The sequence below is a fragment of the Halichoerus grypus genome, chromosome 4, assembly GCF_964656455.1.
Source record: "Halichoerus grypus chromosome 4, mHalGry1.hap1.1, whole genome shotgun sequence".
Classification (NCBI taxonomy): Eukaryota; Metazoa; Chordata; class Mammalia; order Carnivora; family Phocidae; genus Halichoerus; species Halichoerus grypus.
In genome coordinates, this window is record NC_135715.1 from 98,592,040 (window position 1) to 98,610,250 (window position 18,211).

The 18,211-nt window shown below is 44.2% G+C and overlaps 1 protein-coding gene across 2 annotated transcripts in view; it reads right to left on the reverse strand.

Moving 5' to 3' along the window:
* Positions 1–249: 249 nt before the first annotated feature.
* Positions 250–18,211, reverse strand: part of LOC118553876 (uncharacterized) — a 54,677-nt gene continuing 36,715 nt past the window's right edge. Inside the window, exons 7-8 of one of the 2 annotated variants that reach the window (XM_078070691.1) lie at positions 14,874–14,933; positions 250–1,612 (exon numbers count right to left, since the gene is read on the reverse strand). In XM_078070691.1, coding sequence (XP_077926817.1) covers positions 1,160–1,612; positions 14,874–14,921 — 501 coding nt within the window. In that variant the 5' untranslated portion in view covers positions 14,922–14,933 and the 3' untranslated portion in view covers positions 250–1,159. The remainder of the gene's footprint in view (positions 1,613–14,873; positions 14,934–18,211) is intronic. The other variant, XM_078070692.1, reaches the window with a different exon arrangement.

Genomic DNA, 18,211 nt, shown 5'->3' on the forward strand with positions numbered 1-18,211 from the left:
GCCCGATGCGGGACTCGATCCCGGGACTCCAGGATCATGACCTGAGCCGAAGGCAGTCGCTTAACCAACTGAGCCACCCAGGCGCCCCTCCCCTCTGTATTTTCTGCCACCCTTAAAGCACAGCGTTGGTGAGGCTTTCTAGTATTGGGCTATGCTCATTTACATGCACCAGTATCTGTGTGGTTATAAACTCATCCTTTGCAAGGTTTTCCTTCATTCTGCGACACCCAGAAGGCAAGGGAAACATAATAAATGACTCAAAGTTTTAACACTTAAAGAGTTGTCACATGGAAAAAAAATGTTCAACAAACACAGCAACCCAACACCCGTGCACTTCACATTTCAGAGCACACAATGGAAGACATGTAATTACTACAGTTAATTGGTTCCTGGTAAAATGTCACTGAGAATAAGAGCTCATTAATATATCATTTCAATCACTGGAGACACCAGGTGCTCTTACGTGGGGTCTGCTCTGTGGTATCAGTACTGACATCTTTCTCAGGGTTACTGCCCTCTTCAGAGGAGAAAATACAAACGCCAATTTGTATGTTATGACTTGGAATGCATTCTCTATAGTTTCTGTAAAAAGTCATACAAATTATCCAGCCAGGTAAACTTCTACATAATTCAGGGAGATCCACGTGAGATTTCTGTCTAAAAGCCTGACCTTTACACATTAAGCAGGTGTGTGAGTTAGATAAATATAAATGTAGATGAGTAAAATATACTATCTCTGACTTGTCTTTATTAATGCTATTTTGGAAATTTTTTAAAAAATTGATCAGACTGAAAGGAAAGCTGTTACATCAAGATTATCTCACAGGTCATGTTTCCACATCAGAGAATTAAATCTGCCCTGGGGATTAAAATAGTTTAGGAAAAAATTCTAAATGTATTCCAGCAATTTTTAAAATCATCTCTCCTGCTCTCGTATACCTCAGTATTCATATAACTCCCAGATCTCTAAATGATGCAAGTTGAAATGGGAATGAGAATGATGATGAAAATAATGAAGGAATAGAATGAGGAGGAGGGGAGAAGAAAGAAAAGGAGAGGGGGAGGAGGAGCAGGGGGAAGAGGAAGAGAGGACAAGAAAGAGATGGTAGTGGTGGTGATGGTGATGATGATGATGGTGATAGTGATGATAGTGATGGTGCTAATGGTGATTGTGGTGAAGAAGATGCTGGTGGTTGATGATGGTGATGCTGCTGAGGGCGGTGGTGATGATGAAGATGATGGTGATAATGGTGAAGAGGGTGGTGATGGTGATGATGTGATAGTGGTGAAGTTGATGCTGGTGGTGGTGGTAGTGGTGATGATGACGGTGAAGATGATGCTGGTAGTGGTGATGATGATGGTGATGGTGGTGAGGGTGATGTTGGTAGTTGATGATGGTGATGCTGCTGATGGTGGTAGTGGTGATGAAGATGATGGTGATAATAGTGAAGGAGATGCTGGTGGTGGTGATGGTGGTGATGATGCTGGAGACAACGGTGAAGATGATGCTCATGCGGATGATGTTGGTGATGATGATGATGACAGTGGTGAAGTTTATTGGGGAAATGATGGGTGCCTTCTTGCATAGCCACAGGTATACACTTCTAGGTTCCTAACATACAGGAGTACATTAAAAAGACAGTCATTGGAACTGAAAGAGAAACTACGTTTCTACATTAGACATATTTCATTTTATTTTTTAATTTAGTTATTATTTTTAGCAACCAATCTCAATATCACCTTCCAAGAGAGATACTTCTAACATTTCCAAACTTGTGGGGGATTTTTAGCCAAATATGTTCATCCTCAAAAAGGCGGGGAAGGGATTTTCTCACCAGAAGAGTGAAATTGTCTCTAGATGGAAAAGTTCCTTCCTGAAAAACATTTGTGCTTTTCACAAAAATGAGTATTTATTAATGTGGAAGATTGATCTCAAAATGTTAAGTAAAAAAAAAATCAGGTTACAATATAGAATGTACAACATGAAAATCACTTTGTTTGGAGATATGACATCAATACATAGTTAATTCTGGGTTGTAGAATGATAGATGATTTCATGTTTTTGGATTTCTTTGCTTTTCTATATTTTTCCAAACTTTATTTTGCAATGAGCATGCAATACTTTTGTGATAAGATAAAAATATTCTTTTAAGCCTATGCAAAGAAAGAGGTTTTTTTTTTTTTTCTGGTTGTAGCTGGAATACTATAACTGTAAATGGAATGCTTCTATGGAGAAAGCAATGAAACCTGAAAATACAGACCTCACCTCTCTGCTAGGGCTGAACTTAGAAGCGAAGGGGCTCTCAGGGAAAAAAAAAAAAATAACATGACATGTTGAAGAGGAAACATTTCCAAGGGTCAGGGAGAGGTGTCTGAAGGAGACAGAGTTCATTTCAGCTCAACAAATACTTATTTATCACCTTTTCTGTACCAAGCAGTGAGCTTTGCAGCAAGATAGAGAATCAGAGTGTGCAGGGAACCTACAGCCCAGCAGGAGAGACAGCAATGGGAGCACCTGACTCCAATCCAGGGTGAAGAGTGTTCTGCAGAGGTGAGCCCTGGCTTCCATTAAATCCCAGAGAGACCTGGAAACAGGTGTGAGGGTAGGTTCCTCAGGGAAATGGATATAGAAGCTGAGTGAAACTAAAGGAGAGAAAGAAGAGAGACAGGGCATGTTCCAGGCAAAAGTAATGACACTAACAAAGACACATCAGTGAACCACCAGGTATGTTTGTGGAACCACACAGGGAGGCATGTGGATAGTGCAAGAGTAACAAGCAAGGCAGACAAGGCCGGTGGGGTTTGGAGGCCCCGCCCTTGGATAACAAGACTAGGAAGGTTGGAATTTAACTGGTAGGAATGGAAATCCATTTATGGGTTTTAAGTGGGTTCACAACGCTGAGCCCTGTGTTCCCAGTGAGGATAAGAAACCCCCCACCCTTTTGTGTTCCTGAAATGGCTTCACAAAAATGTCCTCTGCACATGACTTATGCAAGACACACTTTATCATGACTCCCATAAGACCATGATGCTGCCCTTGTTTACCTTTGACAAGACTGAACACATACTTTTCCCCTTTTGCCAGGCACAGACTATATTAGTTTCCAAGGGTGGCCATAACAAAGAAACACATCTAGGTGGCTTAAAACAACAGAAAAATTTTGTCTCACAGTTCTGAAGGCTAGAAGCCTGAAATCAAGGTGTTGGTAGGGCCATGTTCTCTCAAGACTATAGGGAACCTCCTATTCCATGCCTTTCTCTTAGCTTCTAGTGTTGCCATCAATCTTTGGCATTACTTGGCTCGAAGATTAGGGCCCACCCTATGACCTCATCCTAACCTGATTACATTCAGCAAAGACCCCATTTACAAATAAGACACATTCACAAATACTGGGGGTTTGGACCTCAACATCTTTTAGGGGGACACCATTCAACCTCGACCCTCCAACTTCCCATTCTTTTCTCTTTTTTTCCTTTCTTTTTTTTTTTAGAGAGAGAGCATGTGAGTGAGCGGGACTGGGGGGAGCAGTCAGAGCAAGAGGGAGAGACAGACTCTCAAGCAGGCTGCACGCCCAGCATGGAGCTGGACACAGGGCTTCATCTCACAATCCTGAGATCATGACCTGAGCTGAAATCAAGAGTCAGACGCTCAACCACTCAACCGACTGAGCCACCCAGATGCCCCTCCAATTTCCCATTCTTTATTTCATGAATGATTCAAAATGTTTGTTTCCTGGAAACTAGCTAGCCACAGGGGAAAAACCTTTCTTGTGCTGACTGAAGCTTCCCCTATTTAAAATACAACCTTAATTATAAATCACCCTATCTGCCATGTGCTTACCCCTCCCTGTAAAAGTCTAAGGCAAATCCACTCTCCTAAGACATCCTGAGCTTCAGATCTGGGGTACTTTCCCTATTGCAACAGGCTGAATAAAATCAACTTCCTTACTTGTTTGGTTTTTGTCTTTGACAGTGCGTAAGGTGTCATGGTCAAATTCTCTCATATATTTTGAGCAGCAACCCACAGGTGGGCCATGGAAGTGAAGGCTGATGGTTGATGTTTGGACTCAGCTCAACCCAGACTGCTCCATAGGACCACTGCACTCATACCTTCTTTGCTAAGAACATTAGCTGCTGACAGCACTCAGGGACAGCTAAAGCAAGTCTCTGAGGGAATTGCCTTAGCTTATTCACTGTTTAGACTCTAAAGACGAGACAGATGTGACAGGATAATGTATTTGTGGTTTCTTACTTATAACTCTAGGTATTTTCCTTCTCCACTCTCCAGCAAATACAAAAAAGGAGCCAGGCCTGGTGTTGCCTTTTCTTGTGTGCTTTTGTGTTGGAGGGGGGTGCGGGGAGAGGGACTCTCTTCCTCCATCCAGACTTTTGTGTCCAAGCCCATGACTCGGTGAAGCAGTTAGGCTGCGTGGTCCCAGAGCAATGGATGGGGCTAGGCTGGGCATGTGGGAGCAGCCATATCAAAAGCAGCTGGTAGCTCTTTCCAAAAGAGCCTTGCAAAGGAGACAAGTTTTTGCAGCCCCTTAAGGAGAGATACTAGAGTTGGCTCAGGGATGCTGGGGAGACAGAATATTAAGAGAGGTGACCATGGGAACGGTAGCTAAAGATGGCACACCACTGCTTGACAGGGAAGCAGTAAAGCCAATCAACTTCCAATAAACCATGTGAGTTTGAACAATGAGAATCATAGCTATCACAACGATAGGCTAGAGATCAGAGGCCCTTCTGCCAAAACCACTGCCAGATCCTTCTGTGCATGCATGGAAATGGAGAATCCTTCCAAACACGATTGAGACCTAATTTCTTACCCTCTAGAGAGTTAAAGCTCAAAGTCAGAATAAATTTGGTTTATAATAACAAGGCCTCTCTTGCCCCCCAAGAGTGTAGACTAAATTGTGGACTGCTAAGGAGGCCAGGCAAGCCAGCCAGACAGCAGTAGAAATCAGACAGCTACCTACTTGAGCAGCCATGTCTCTCCAAGCTGTAGCTCGGTGATCATAATTAAAACCCTCTGGAAATCCACTCTTCAGGAAACCATGGTGGGTCGCTTCTTCCAATGCCCCACAAACCAAACGCCTCCTGTCTCCTGCTTGTTCCTCATTCATTTTATAAAACAAGAAATTAAACTTTCATCTCTGGGTCCAAGTTGACTTAAATCCAGTCACACAAGTGCAGGCTCAGTGGGTCTTCCTGCCCCTGTGGGAATTGGAAAAGAAAGGCATGGAGCGTCCCTCCTTCCAGGAACCCCCCTCAGTTGGGCCTCTGTTTCCAAATGGGTAAATGAGAATATTACGAGAAGACAGACTCTCAAACCCACGTGGCAACAACAAACCAACTAGTGTGCACTGGGGAGAAATGTTGGCTGGTGGCTAGAAATGCTCAGGAAAGAAGGAGGAGATGGTTTTGTGGAGAATAAGCCTTTCCCAGGAAACCTGCTTGAGAAGTGGGATACTCCTTTTGTTTGTTTGTTTGTTTGCTTTAGCCCCTCCTGCTGCCAATCCTCTCAAAAATGTTGGAAGTCCTATCTCAAGTCTCCCACAGTGAGTCTCTGCTGTCCCCTCCCCTCCAACCAGACAAAGTCACCGAGACCCCCCAACACTCCAGGCCCACCCCACCCATGGCTCCCACTTGGGTCCTGTGTTTTCCTGGACTGCCCTTCCTGGTGCTCCTGTCTCTCTGAAATCAGTTTGCTGGCCCTCCTGGGGGTGCCAGGGGCAGACGCCCTTCAGTAGAACTCTGGGTCCTCTCCCTGCCTGCCCCCTGATAGCATCAGGACAACAGCCCTCAGGGCTGTTCAGTGCTATCAGTTATAAAGAAGAGTCTCATTTGGACCATTGAGACTCAACTTTCAGGAGCTAGGAAGTCCTGCCCAGGAAGAATCAAATCTAGTCTCCCATGCGATGTAAAGGCTTTCCCCTTCTCCCAGTTGGGGGCCTGACCCGTAGCACAGAGAGAGAAAGAGCCTGGTCGGTCCCCGCACTCCTCCTCCCCACTCTCCATCTCCCTCTGCCTGGGCTCCCTTCCTCCTCAAGGGCTGGAAAAGCATGAGGGAAAGAGCCCCTCTTCCATAACTGGTGCTGTTCCCCTTTACCAGCAACAGCCTTGATGTGACAGGTATTCCACACTGGGGCCACATGTGGGTTTGGGGAGTTCTCCCAGGGGACCTCCATGTTGCATGATTGCTGAACAAGAAGGATGAGTTCCTCACCACCTTCCTGGAATATGTCTCCCCTCACCTATTCTCATTCATACACCCCATAGCTTTGCATGGCTCGGAGTCTTCCCCCAGGAGGCCACCCTCTTCAATCTGTTTCTATATTCTTCCACAGCACCCACTGGGTCCACAGGACACTGACCAATCCTTGGCAGGCCATGTGGTGGGAACGCAGGCAGCCCCCAGCTCTGACATCACAGGCTGCTCCCCTCCTCCCCCTCCTTCCAAGTTTCCCCTGCCAGAAGTGGGTACCAGTCTTTATGCTCACAATACCTTCTCTCATCCGGGGACCTGTGCCAAGTTCTCCCAAGACCTCCCCCACTGTGCTCTGTGCCAGGAACAGCCCCAGAATGGGCCTACAGCTTCAACTCCTCAGCAAGCATCAAGCCCAGTAGTGGGCACCAGGCTCTCTTTTCTCTTGTCTTAGGGGAGGTGAGGACAACCCTACCCTCTTCCAAATGGAGGGGAGAGAAAACATCCCCCATTCATACCAGGCAGACCACCTACTACTAAAAAACCCAGTAAGGACCTCCTCTCACATTTATAATCTGCTTTTATAAACTGGTAGGAGGGCGTGAGGGGCACAGAACTGGGGAGCGGCCAGTGAGGACTGTAGGACATCCAGGCCACCTCTAAGTAAGCCCTGGCTGACAGCTCTTTCACGAGCTCTTAGACAGTGCAAGTAATTAGGTTATGTTATTTTCAGCTTGAAGGCTTCAGTAGAAAACCTGAAATAACAGGAAAAATTTTGCATGTGATCTGGCTACATATTTGAACACTCCCAATCCTTCAAAGCCCCAAACCAGCTCCCAGCCTCTCCAAGATGCCTTTCTGCCCTGACAAGTCTGGCCCTCCCTGAGATCTCTTTTTCTGGAACATCCAATGCACTTAATGTCAGAACAACACATTCTGATGAGTAAATATATTCTGTCTCATGTTGGTCTCTTGTTGTTTCTCCATGTTGTTCCCTATAGCACAGCAGACTTTTTTTGAAGACAAAAAATGTGCTTTATACTTATTTTGTATCCCCTATGGCTTTTACCACTTTGCTGCCAACATAAAGGTGCTCATTGCATATTTGAAGTGAGTTGAATTGAATTTTCAATCAGACCACGCTAGATGGAGGGAGCCTCGATGTGGCTCGGGGAGCGGGGCAGCAGAGCAGAAGAGACACTGCACACAAAGTTTCTTCCTGAAATGTGGGTGCTGTAAAATTGAAGAGGGTTTTTTTAAAGGTAACACGTGCTGTCATTCCTGGGAGCTAGGTACTGTTGTTCACACATCTCTGGGAACAATAACCTGGGCTCAAGATCCGATGCACGGGATCCATTTGCACAGGCAGTGGCTGCCACCAGCACTGCGAGAGGGGCTAGTGGAAGGAGACTTGCCCACCTCTGCTCAGTGCCCTCCCAGGGTTTTGGTGGGTTTGGTGACTGGATCTGAGTGACAGACACCCAGGTGTGGCAGGAAATCCCAGTGGGACCAGGTGCCCTGGGTCAGGGAGGCTTGCCCCGCTCCTCTTGTCCCTCAGCATGCGTGCACATGGAGGCACGCACATACCCACAGTGCATCAACAGGGACTTACCTGCCAAATGCAGGTAATCCATAGGGGCTGAGCTCGTTCCTCTCTTCCCTTACCTTCCAGCACCTTCTCCACGGGCAGGGCATTTTTTCCGTAAAGATGATAATACTGCTCAACCCCATCCAAGTGCACTTTTATCCTTCTAACTTTAATACGTCTATCTTGCATTAGTAAAAGAAGAACCCAAGGTCTCCGACCCCACCAGCTAACGAATTTAGAAATACTTCCAGTTGATATGAACACCCGAACAACATGACTGCAGTCTCAGAGGACAGAACAGGCAATCCAGATTCACTGCATTCCACCCCCTTTCCTATAGAGCTATGGAAACCCCAAGGGGTGTGCAATCACTTACTTCCAAAGCTGGTGGAGTTGGGGTCCTCAGGCCTGCAGGCATCTTACCACTTCCCTTGAATCTGGAAGCTGGTACGAAGGCTCTCAACTGCATCTCATCTACTCACCTGTTCTGCACCCCCCCCACGGGGACAGCAGCCATGCTCTCCAGGACCTATTGGAGTGGGAGGCCCTCCTACGCTGGCCAACCAGATTTCTTCCCCTCACCCCACTCCCAAACTTCTCCTCGGAGCTCAAAGTTCACTTTGAGGTGATAACAATACAATATAAAATTGAAATGAATTTAGGGTCATTTAGACTTGTGGGTCATTTAGACTTGACTGGTCATTTTTAGATAGTAGCTAAAACAGGTAGGGCCAAAGAGTAGACATGGAAAGCTTTCTTTTCTACCCTTTGAGTCCGGTTAGCATCGTCCAGTTCTACAAAGAAGGGCTCACATTGCTAGCAGTGGAGATAGCTGGGGCACACAGTTGTATCTCTGCTTGGTCTTGTGGCTGATGGCAGTGTATTCCCAATGTAATGATTCTTTTTATGTGACAAGGACTTGGAGAAGGTGATGCTGAGCGAAGGAGTCCATATATTCCCCATAACTCGAATTACTACAATGAATTGCTACATTACTCACCTTTGCACTGGACATTAATCACAAAAACAAAAAACTGCCGAGCCAGGGAGTTAGAAAGGATGTGCTATTTCAGCGTGCACCCTGTGCCAAATGCAGGCAGCGGTGACAAGGTCTGCAGAGCTCCCCCTTCCCATCTGCTGCTAAGCTATTAGTGCAGTGGCTGGACAGGGAAAGGAGGGGCTAAGACAGAGCTGGACCCCTCACAATGTGAGGACCACCTGCCTGCAGAGGGCTCTCCAATCCTGCTCTGGGTCTCCATACTTGCCATTCAATTTGTCTGTATAGGCACATGCCTGATTTTGCCAACCCCTGGAGAACCTGAAATACTAAAAACATCCATGCCATTTAATATTATATATCTGGAAAAAAGATAAACAAAAATTATTTCTTTGATGTCACAGAAAGAGGTAAATTATTAAGGTAAAAAGGAAATTACCAGGAGGTATATATAATATGATCTCATTTGTCCATGTATGCTTTAACGAAATATAGAATATTCTATTCTCCATCAGCTTATGGAGACAGTCTCAAATGTGACTCTAAGTAGGCTTGCAGAAGATAAAGACGTATGTCTAGAACAATTGAGTTTGGGGCTAGGATATTCTTTTAACATGACTTCTGGAAGTGCTTCCCCACCCCCAGTTGGGCCTCAGGTCCAAGGTCCTATATAAGGCAGGGAAACAGAGCAGGGCAGGGGTAGGAAGCTGGTCATCAGCCACCTGTCCACACTGGCTCCACCAGCCACCAGTGCTCTTGCTGTCATGGTCCCTTCAGCTCCAGGAGTCTGCTAACCTGTGGACAAGGGATGCTTGCCCTGGATCCATAAGCAACACCAGACCTTCCCCCCGAGAAGTGTTTCTTCTGTTGCCTCTGCCAGCATTCCTGGTTCTCTCAGAGGCTTGGGCTCTGAAAACAAACCAGGAATTCTTTACTGGTTGCTTCACACTCCATCTCACCACTCATCTGAGATATGAAGAACCAACTTGGCCGATTACTTGAATGGTGGAGAAGAAAGAAGAAAAGAAAGAAAGATAGAACATTTATTTTGATGGGGACCTATGGGGATAAAATTAGGAGAAAGATAAAAGGGTACTTTGCCTTCTTAAACCTGTGTGCTTCCTGGATTCATTTTGAACTCAAAAAATAAAGAATATAAAAGATGATGTTTTTACTAAGAATGAAAACTATCCCCCCTCCCTCTTTCTATTGGAATTGTTGGGCAAGTGGGTCTTCTAGTATTTTTTCTAAAGATTTTATTTATTTATTTGGGGGGGGAGCACACACATGAGTGGGAGGGTGGGGGGCAGAGGGAGGGGGAGAAGCAGATTCCCTGCTGAGCAGGAGCCAGACGTGGGTCCTCGATTCTAGGACCCTGGGATCATGACCTGAGCTGAAGGCAGACGCTTAACTGACTGAGCCACCCAACCGTCCCTCTTCTAGTACTTTTTTTAAAGCTTGACTAAAGATTTTTTTAAGGAATAATTAGCCATGAGAAGTTAAAAACAAGAACAAAAAATCATACAAACACAAGAGGTGTTTGATCCTTAAAAATGTCTGTACATATATTAAGCATAATGAAAAATAGGGTGTTATTATGAAGAGAACACTGAAACAGACAATAAATAATCTGAGTTCTGTTCCAGAATGTTCCGCGTAGTTACCGTTGAACTTGAGAAACTCACTTGAGCTCTCTAAGTACCAGTTTCTTCGTCTTTAAAATGGGTATCATTGTTGAGAACTAGAACTCCCCAGGAATAGAGGAAATGAAGTCCCAGAGTATTCTGAGAGTTTCCCCAGAGTCGGCACTCACCCTGGCAGGTCAGGGAGACAGCTCCCCCCATGCTCTCACTTATCTCCTTTTCACAGTCATTTCCACACATCAACAAAATCTTCTCTCTCAGAATCTTGCACCCTGTTGCCTCCATTTCTCCCCTCTAACAGAGGAAAACAATTTGGAAAACCCTCAGAGAAACACATTAGCGACTTTAATGGGTTTATCCTTGCAGAAAAGTTAAGATTTTAAAAAACAAACATCCTCGGGAGAAGACAATGCTGAACCCAAGGATTGGAATCGTCAACTCAGTGGCACCCAAATACAGGGCTTGAAATTTGGACAGAGCAACCTTGCTGGTATGGCTCACATCATCCAAGTAGGTGGTTTAAAAGTGAAATCATGTGGAGTGCAGATTTTCTTTTTTCCCCTCACCGAAAGGGCTCAGCTTCCAAGTGAACAGTGACTGAATGGAGCAGCATCAGGCACTATCTCCCAGTAAATGCAAGTGTAGTAGCCAGCCTAAGAAATGTAATTTTCACTCATATGTGGAACATAAGCAATAGCACGGAGGACCGCAGAGGAAGGGAGGGAAATCCGAAGAGGGGGAAATCAGAGAGGAAGATGAACCATGAGAGACTATGGACCCCGAGAAACAATCTGGGGGTTTCAGAGGGGAGGCGGGTTGGGGGACGGGGTAACAGGGTGATGGGTATTGAGGAGGGCACGTGCTGTGATGAGCACTGGGTGTTACATGCAACTAATGAATCACTGAACACTACATCAAAAACTATGTACTATTCAGTGGCTAACTGAACATAATAATAAAAAAAGAAAAAAGAAATGTGGTTTTCCAGTCTGCTTGGCCAACGCTGTTATCATGGAAGATTCACTTACACGAAATACATTCTCTCTTAAAACAATAACCGGTATTAGATGCCTGTCGCCTTCCCATTTAAATCCTGTAATATGCTGAGATGGGCTGGCTGCCAAAATAAATGTAGAGGGGAAAATCTTCGGAGCTTGATTTAGTCCCACCTGGCATGTGCCAACTACGGAAGCCCAGTGAGAAAGAAGGAAAGGATGGTCACTGGGAAGGTCACCATGAGGCAGGACAGGGTTCACTCCCCTTCTTCCCTGCCACCCCCACCCCTAGAATGTGTGTGTGTCTGCCTGTCTGTCTGTCTGTGTGGTTACTGGCATAATAACTCATCAGTTATGCCACAAGGGAAATCATTATTAGCAAAAGGACGGCTTGCTGTTGAGATGTTCCATCTGAGACGTTTGAAAGACCAACAGCGATCAGAGAGACCCTGGGTCCCCACCATCAACCTCTGGGTCAGAGGGCTGCAGTGTTGACCACTTGGAGCACCTGGGTAGCAGAGCCATGGAGGACGGAGGGTATAGAGGGCAGGAAGGAGGGAGTACGGGGAGGGGCCCCTTAAAGGCCATCCAAAGCCCCTCTTCCAAGTGTTTGTGCCCCTGGGACCCTAGTAAGATAATGTCATCTTCTCACTCTGAACACCTACCCCGACAGGCAGTGGGACTTAATGCAAGGTCTCACCCATGCGGAGGAAAAATGTCCTTGGAGGCAGAAGACCGAGCTGGGCACAGATGTCAAGTGCACCATTTTCTAGCTCTATGACCCTGGGTACATTCCCTAATTTCTTGGACCCTCTCTCTCTTCCCTTGTGAAATTGAAGTAACACTGTATAAGGGTCAAAGTACCAGACTAATGAAGGGTTAAGCTCTTATCAAATTTACCCAACGAATATGTATTGACTTATAATTGTGGTGGGTGTCTGGCATTTTGAATTTCTGTGCAATCTTTTTTTGCCAAAATAGTGCTACTTTGTTGGTAAAATACCAAAAACTTTAATTTTTTTAAGTTAAAAAAAACTTTAACCTGAAATATATCTGGAAAGTGATATAGGACATTAAGGTTTTTATTTTTTTAAGATTTTATCTATTTATTTGACAGACAGAGAGAAAGCACAAGTAGGCAGAGTAGCAGGCAGAGGGAGAGGGAGAAGCAGGCTCTCCCCTGAGCAAGGAGCCGGACGTGGGGCTTGATCCTAGGACCCCAGGATCATGACCCGAGCCGAAAGCAGCTGCTTAACTGACTGAGCCACCCAGGCACCCTGGCATTAAGGTTTTAATTTGAATCATTCAGAAAGCATATTTTTCTCACTCGTTAAGTGGAAGAAAATGACAACAAGCAAAGCAAAGATTCTGTTGCAAGAGTCCCATCCTGGACCAGGACTCTCTGTGTAGATGAAATAGGTACATGATGGTGTTACAGTTAATACCTCTGTGGTGGAGACTCTATCTATACATCATGAACTAAAGAAAATAAGGACAAACCAGTGTAGCCTCTTTTGAAACAAAACCTTCAGCTTGGTAGGAATTTAAAAGATTGCATTTCCTGAACAGGAACAGTTCAAAAATATTTCAACGTGTTTAAAGAAGGGAGGAATCATTTGAAGGTGAAGAAGTCAGAAGAAAATATTTTTGGAGTTAGCTTATTACCAGCTCCTCTCTACCCATCTAATGGGGTGTCAAAAAAGATGGTTTCATCAGCTGGAAAATTCTGCACAAAACTCACTTGTCAATGATTCAATGATGGCAAAATTGTTACAAGTTTGTTATTTTCTTTTCCATTATGATATGTAGTTTGCATTGGCCCAAAAGGGTTAAGAGATCTTAACCTTTAAGAGATCTTCTTAGTGAAGTTTATAGAAAAGGTCATTCTAGAAACAGCAAGATTACCAATGAAGAGATCGAAAAGGAAAGAGAACTTGCTGAATCACCTTGGCAATCAACTAGAGGTAACCACTGACTGAGCGGTTTTCAAACATTTGGATTTGGATTTTTTTTTCCCACCTTGGGAGAGTGACTCAGGTTATATAAGGAAATGTTTGGGTCATTTAAGGAGAAAGCAGGACAGAGGAATGTAGATGATCTGGGGAGGAGCATGAAGCAGGAAGAGTGGGGAATCAGAGGCACAATGATTGGGGCGCCTGGGTGGCACAGTTGGTTAAGCCTCTGAATCTTGATTTTGGCTCAGGTCATGATCTCAGGGTCATGAGATTGAGCCCAGGTCAGGTTCCGTGCTCAGTGGGGAGTCTGCTTGAGATTCTCCCTCTCCCTCTGTCCCTTCCTCCCCTTGCTAGCTCTCTCTCTCAAATAAATAAATTAAATATTTAAAAAAATAAAAAATAAAGCTGCTGATAATTTTTCCCAGTTTGTAACAAATGTAACCAAAAAAACCCAACCAAACAATCAAAAACCAGCAATGATATTAACAAAGAGCATACAACATCAAACTGGATGGGCCTCAGCTCATTCCTAACTCTGCAGGCTGGGGTCACCCTTTCCCCCATGAAATACTTAGTAAAACAGCAAAGATACAAAAGAACTAATTATGGGAAGATGTGTCTGGATTAAGGAAAAATATAAAGAATTTTAAGTACATTTTTATTTCTTTCCAGTCATGACAGTAACATCAATGATATCCATGAGTGTTTCCTGGATCATTTGCCAAGTAAAGATGGATAATTTGCTTTTGTTAACAAAAGAGAATGATTTTAAATTAACCTATTATAGTGGAGATGTAAGTACTTCTACAACACGTATTTTCCTTAACATTTTAAACATTAATGTCTTGGGGCGCCTGGGTGGCTCAGATGGTTAAGCGTCTGCCTTCGGCTCAGGTCATGATCCCAGGGTCCTGGGATCGAGTCCCGCATCGGGCTCCCTGCTAGGCGGGGAGCCTGCTTCTCCCTCTGCCTCTGCCTCTCTCTCTTTCTCTCTCTCTCTGACTCTCATGAATAAATAAATAAAACATTAAACAAAAAAAAAGGATTAAACATTAATGTCTCTAAAACTTACAATTCTACAGTATTCATTATCTGACACTTGTTATTTTGTAGGGAGAAATTTAAACATCTCAAAATATCATCAATTCTAATGTTGATCATATCTAAATTCGTGGAATCAATACCAGAAACCTTTTTTAATAAATGTGGCTCCAAAAGATTTTACTGATGTCATGGGATTAAAGTTATTCTTATACTCCATCAATACAAGGAGATATATTACAATTCAAACCCATATAAACAAAAGTTTCCTTCATCATTCATTCAATAAGCAAATATTTATTGAGCACCTACAATGTGATAGGGCTTTCTTGGCTTACATTTTATGTGGAGATATAGACAATAATAAGTCAGGAATTAAATATATAGTATGTATACCAAATGACAATAAATTCTGTGGAGAAAAGTAAAGGGTATAAGTTTCTTACTTTTAATAGGATGATCACGGGAAACAGACCGCATTCACAAAGTGACATTTAAGCAGAAGCCTGAAAGAGATGAAGGAGCAAGACATATGAAAAAGCTCTAGTGAAATTGCTTTCCTGCAAGTGCAAAGGCCCTGAGGCAGAGTGGGCTGGATTTGTTTACAGAAGCCAGTGTGGCTGGAGAAGAGTGCAGTGGACATGGACAAGCACTACCCAAGGGGTCAGGAGACAGCCTCCGCCTGTGCCTCAGCTGCAGAGAGTCACCTTCCACCAGGTCACACCCTTCTCAGAGCAGCACTCAGCAAATAGCTGATGAGGCAGGTATAGAGGTGCAGCCTTCAGGGCCTTATAAGAGTCAACTGGGGCAGGCCACATGTGCCCCCAAGCTCCTTGTAGGCAGCCTGCAGCCTTGCTGGGCTACTTCACTTCGACTTCTCTCTCTTTGGCCCATCCTGTCTCATCCCACTTCTTTCTCTGGGTGTTAAACCCTAATAAATATCCAGCCCCACCAATTCTGTCTCCAGCATCTGCTTCCAGAGACTTCAGCTTGCCACAGTTAGCCAGGGAGAGGGTAGTTGGAGATAAGTTCAGAAAGTTATCTGGGACCTTGACTTTGGCTTTTACTAAGATGCGGGCTCTGGAAAGTTTGGAGCAGAGAGCTTGCTTTGTCATGAATAGAATGGAGAAGGACAAAGGCAGAAGTAGGATGGGGATAGCACAATCCAGGTGACAGAAGATGGCTCGTCCGGGGCAGTAGTGAAGGGGGCGGGGCATGGGGGGGCCTGTGAGAAGTGGTGAGACTCTGGGTATGTTTTGAAGAAAGAGCCTTCAGAACTTACTGATGAACTGGGAGTGGGTGAAGGGAAAGAGAAAAGTCATGGATGACTTTTCTGTTTTGGACTGAGTGACTGGAGGAACAGAGTTGCAGTTTTGCAAAGAAGATTACAATTCAATTTCAGACTTGTGACATTGAGACACTATTTAGACATGCCAAGAAACAGTGGGATTTGAGAGTCTAGACTTCTACAAGAGGTCCAAAATAGAGACATAAATCTAGAATCCATCTGCGTATGAATAGAAAAGCCATGAGAAGTTGAAGGGAGAGTGAATGTAAATGAGAAAAGACATCCAAGGACCAAACCCTGGACATTCCTTACATCTCTGTCCAACACTGACAGATCGACCAAATACCTGAAGCACATAAGCGAACGTGTGAGCTAGGGAAGATAAAGAGGAAACGTGCCAAGACAAAAGGGATGGCAGGTCCTCATCCAGTCTACTAAGCAAGGAAATTCAGGTTTACAGGTGACACAACTGCACCCCATGCTGGCAAGCAAAGGACAGCATGTGAGGTGACACAGCTTCGACTCTGGAGCCAAGGCACTTGTCCTCAAAGCAGCATGCCCAGAACACATCCCCTAATCCTCAGTGAAACAACCTTTATCAATCAGGTCACTGCTTAATTCTTGTTGTCACTAGTAAAACCGAAGTTGTAGTTCACCTGGAAATATGACTTCTACTTTTAATGAGCAAGTAATTAGCATGAAGCAAAGTAAACACAGAGCTCTGAAAATCTATTTTCACTAGAAAAGTGTGAATCATACATGCACTTGTACATTTTTGATAGAAACCTTTGTCTTTCTATGCCTACAAGGGAAGGACAGGGGAAAGCCAGGTATAAAGGCATGTGCACAAAGAGTAAGTCTAATTCAGTACTTCTCAAACTTAGCATGCCGCTGAATTACATAGAATCTTGTTAAATTGCAGACTGATTCAGTAGATCTGGAGTAGCGTCTAAATCTGTGCATTTGTAATAAGCTCCCAGGTGGGCTGCTGCTGGTGGTCCACAAACCACACCTCCAGCAACAATGCTTCAGTTCACACCTCTGCAAAGAGGGTTAATTGACCGTGTGGCAGAGGAAAAACCCCTGCAGACACCAGCTCATCAGGAGATCTTAAATATTGGTGCACATTCATAGAAAGGGAAGGTTTGGGCTGTAAGCAGAAAGATTCTAAGTGAATAATACCTGTTCAAGCCGGAGAAAACCAGGGTGAAAAATCATAAAATTTTACAGAAGAAAAGATCAAGCAATGATTGGAAACCGTAAGCCATTCTGTTAAAATGGTACCTAATTATGCATAGGTCTTTATATTTCTTTAAATTTTACAATCTAATTTAAACTATACATTCTAGGAGCACCGTGGTTGGCTCACCTGGTTAAGTGTCGGCTCAGGTCATGATCTCAGGGTCTTGGGATTGAACCCCGCATTGGGGTGGCGGGGGGGGGGGTCCCTGCTCAGCAGGGAGTCTGCTTCTCCTTCTGCCCCCACTCCCCTCACGCTCTCTCTCTCGACTAAAAAAATAAATAAATCTTAAAAAAAATAAACTATACATTCTATTTAAAGGTAATGTTTATACTAGTATTTTCACACCTTATTTTAATGTGTTGGGCTATTCTTAAAAGAATAATTAGGTGGGGATGCTTTTCTTATTTTCTTTGCTTCACTTATCTCAAGGGTTCTCAATCCTGACTGCACATCATACTCTGGAGAGCTTTAAAATTGCTCATTCCCAGGTCCAACCCCTGCAAAATATGGTTTCATTACTCTGAGGATGCACTGTGGGCATCCATAAATTGTAAAGCTCCACAGTGATTCTAATGCGCAGCCCGAATGAGAACCACTGAATTTAACCAAACCCAAGAGAACCTGTGGGCTTCTGAGACTATAACCCAGGAAACGCCACGTACGCGGTGGCAGAGTATCAGTAGGAAACAATTCTGGAGACTAACCTTGCACAACTGACTTACAAAGTTATAGCAAACCACATAAAGGATTAACCAAATCCTTCGATCTCAAAAACTTCTGAAAATCTAGTCACTTCTCTTTCCTCTTTCCATTTTTCCAAATCAAAGGCTTCAGACAGATTATCTTTAAGCAGGTTTCAAAGGACTCCCACTGAAATTGAAATGTTGGTAGTTTCCAGCAGATACCAGAATGAACCCAATATGAAGAACTGCTCCTGAAGCGTCAGAATTACCTATTGATCCTATGATGCTTTAAATTATACAGAAGGAGGAAAAGAAAAAAGGAAGGAAGAGAAGGAAGGAAGGAAGGAAGGAAGGAAGGAAGGAAGGAAGGAAGGAAAGAAGGAAAGGAGGTAGGGAGGAAGGAAGGAAGGAAGGAAGGAGGAAGCTCTTTTGAAAGAATATTCAATTTTTTTTTCTGTTGAGCTGATTTTAAGCAGAAACCATTCAAAAGAGTAATTTTTATGGACACCAATTTCTGAGTCTAAAAGTGAAAGGGCAAATTAAAGAATAAACTTCAGACCTCATAGTCCA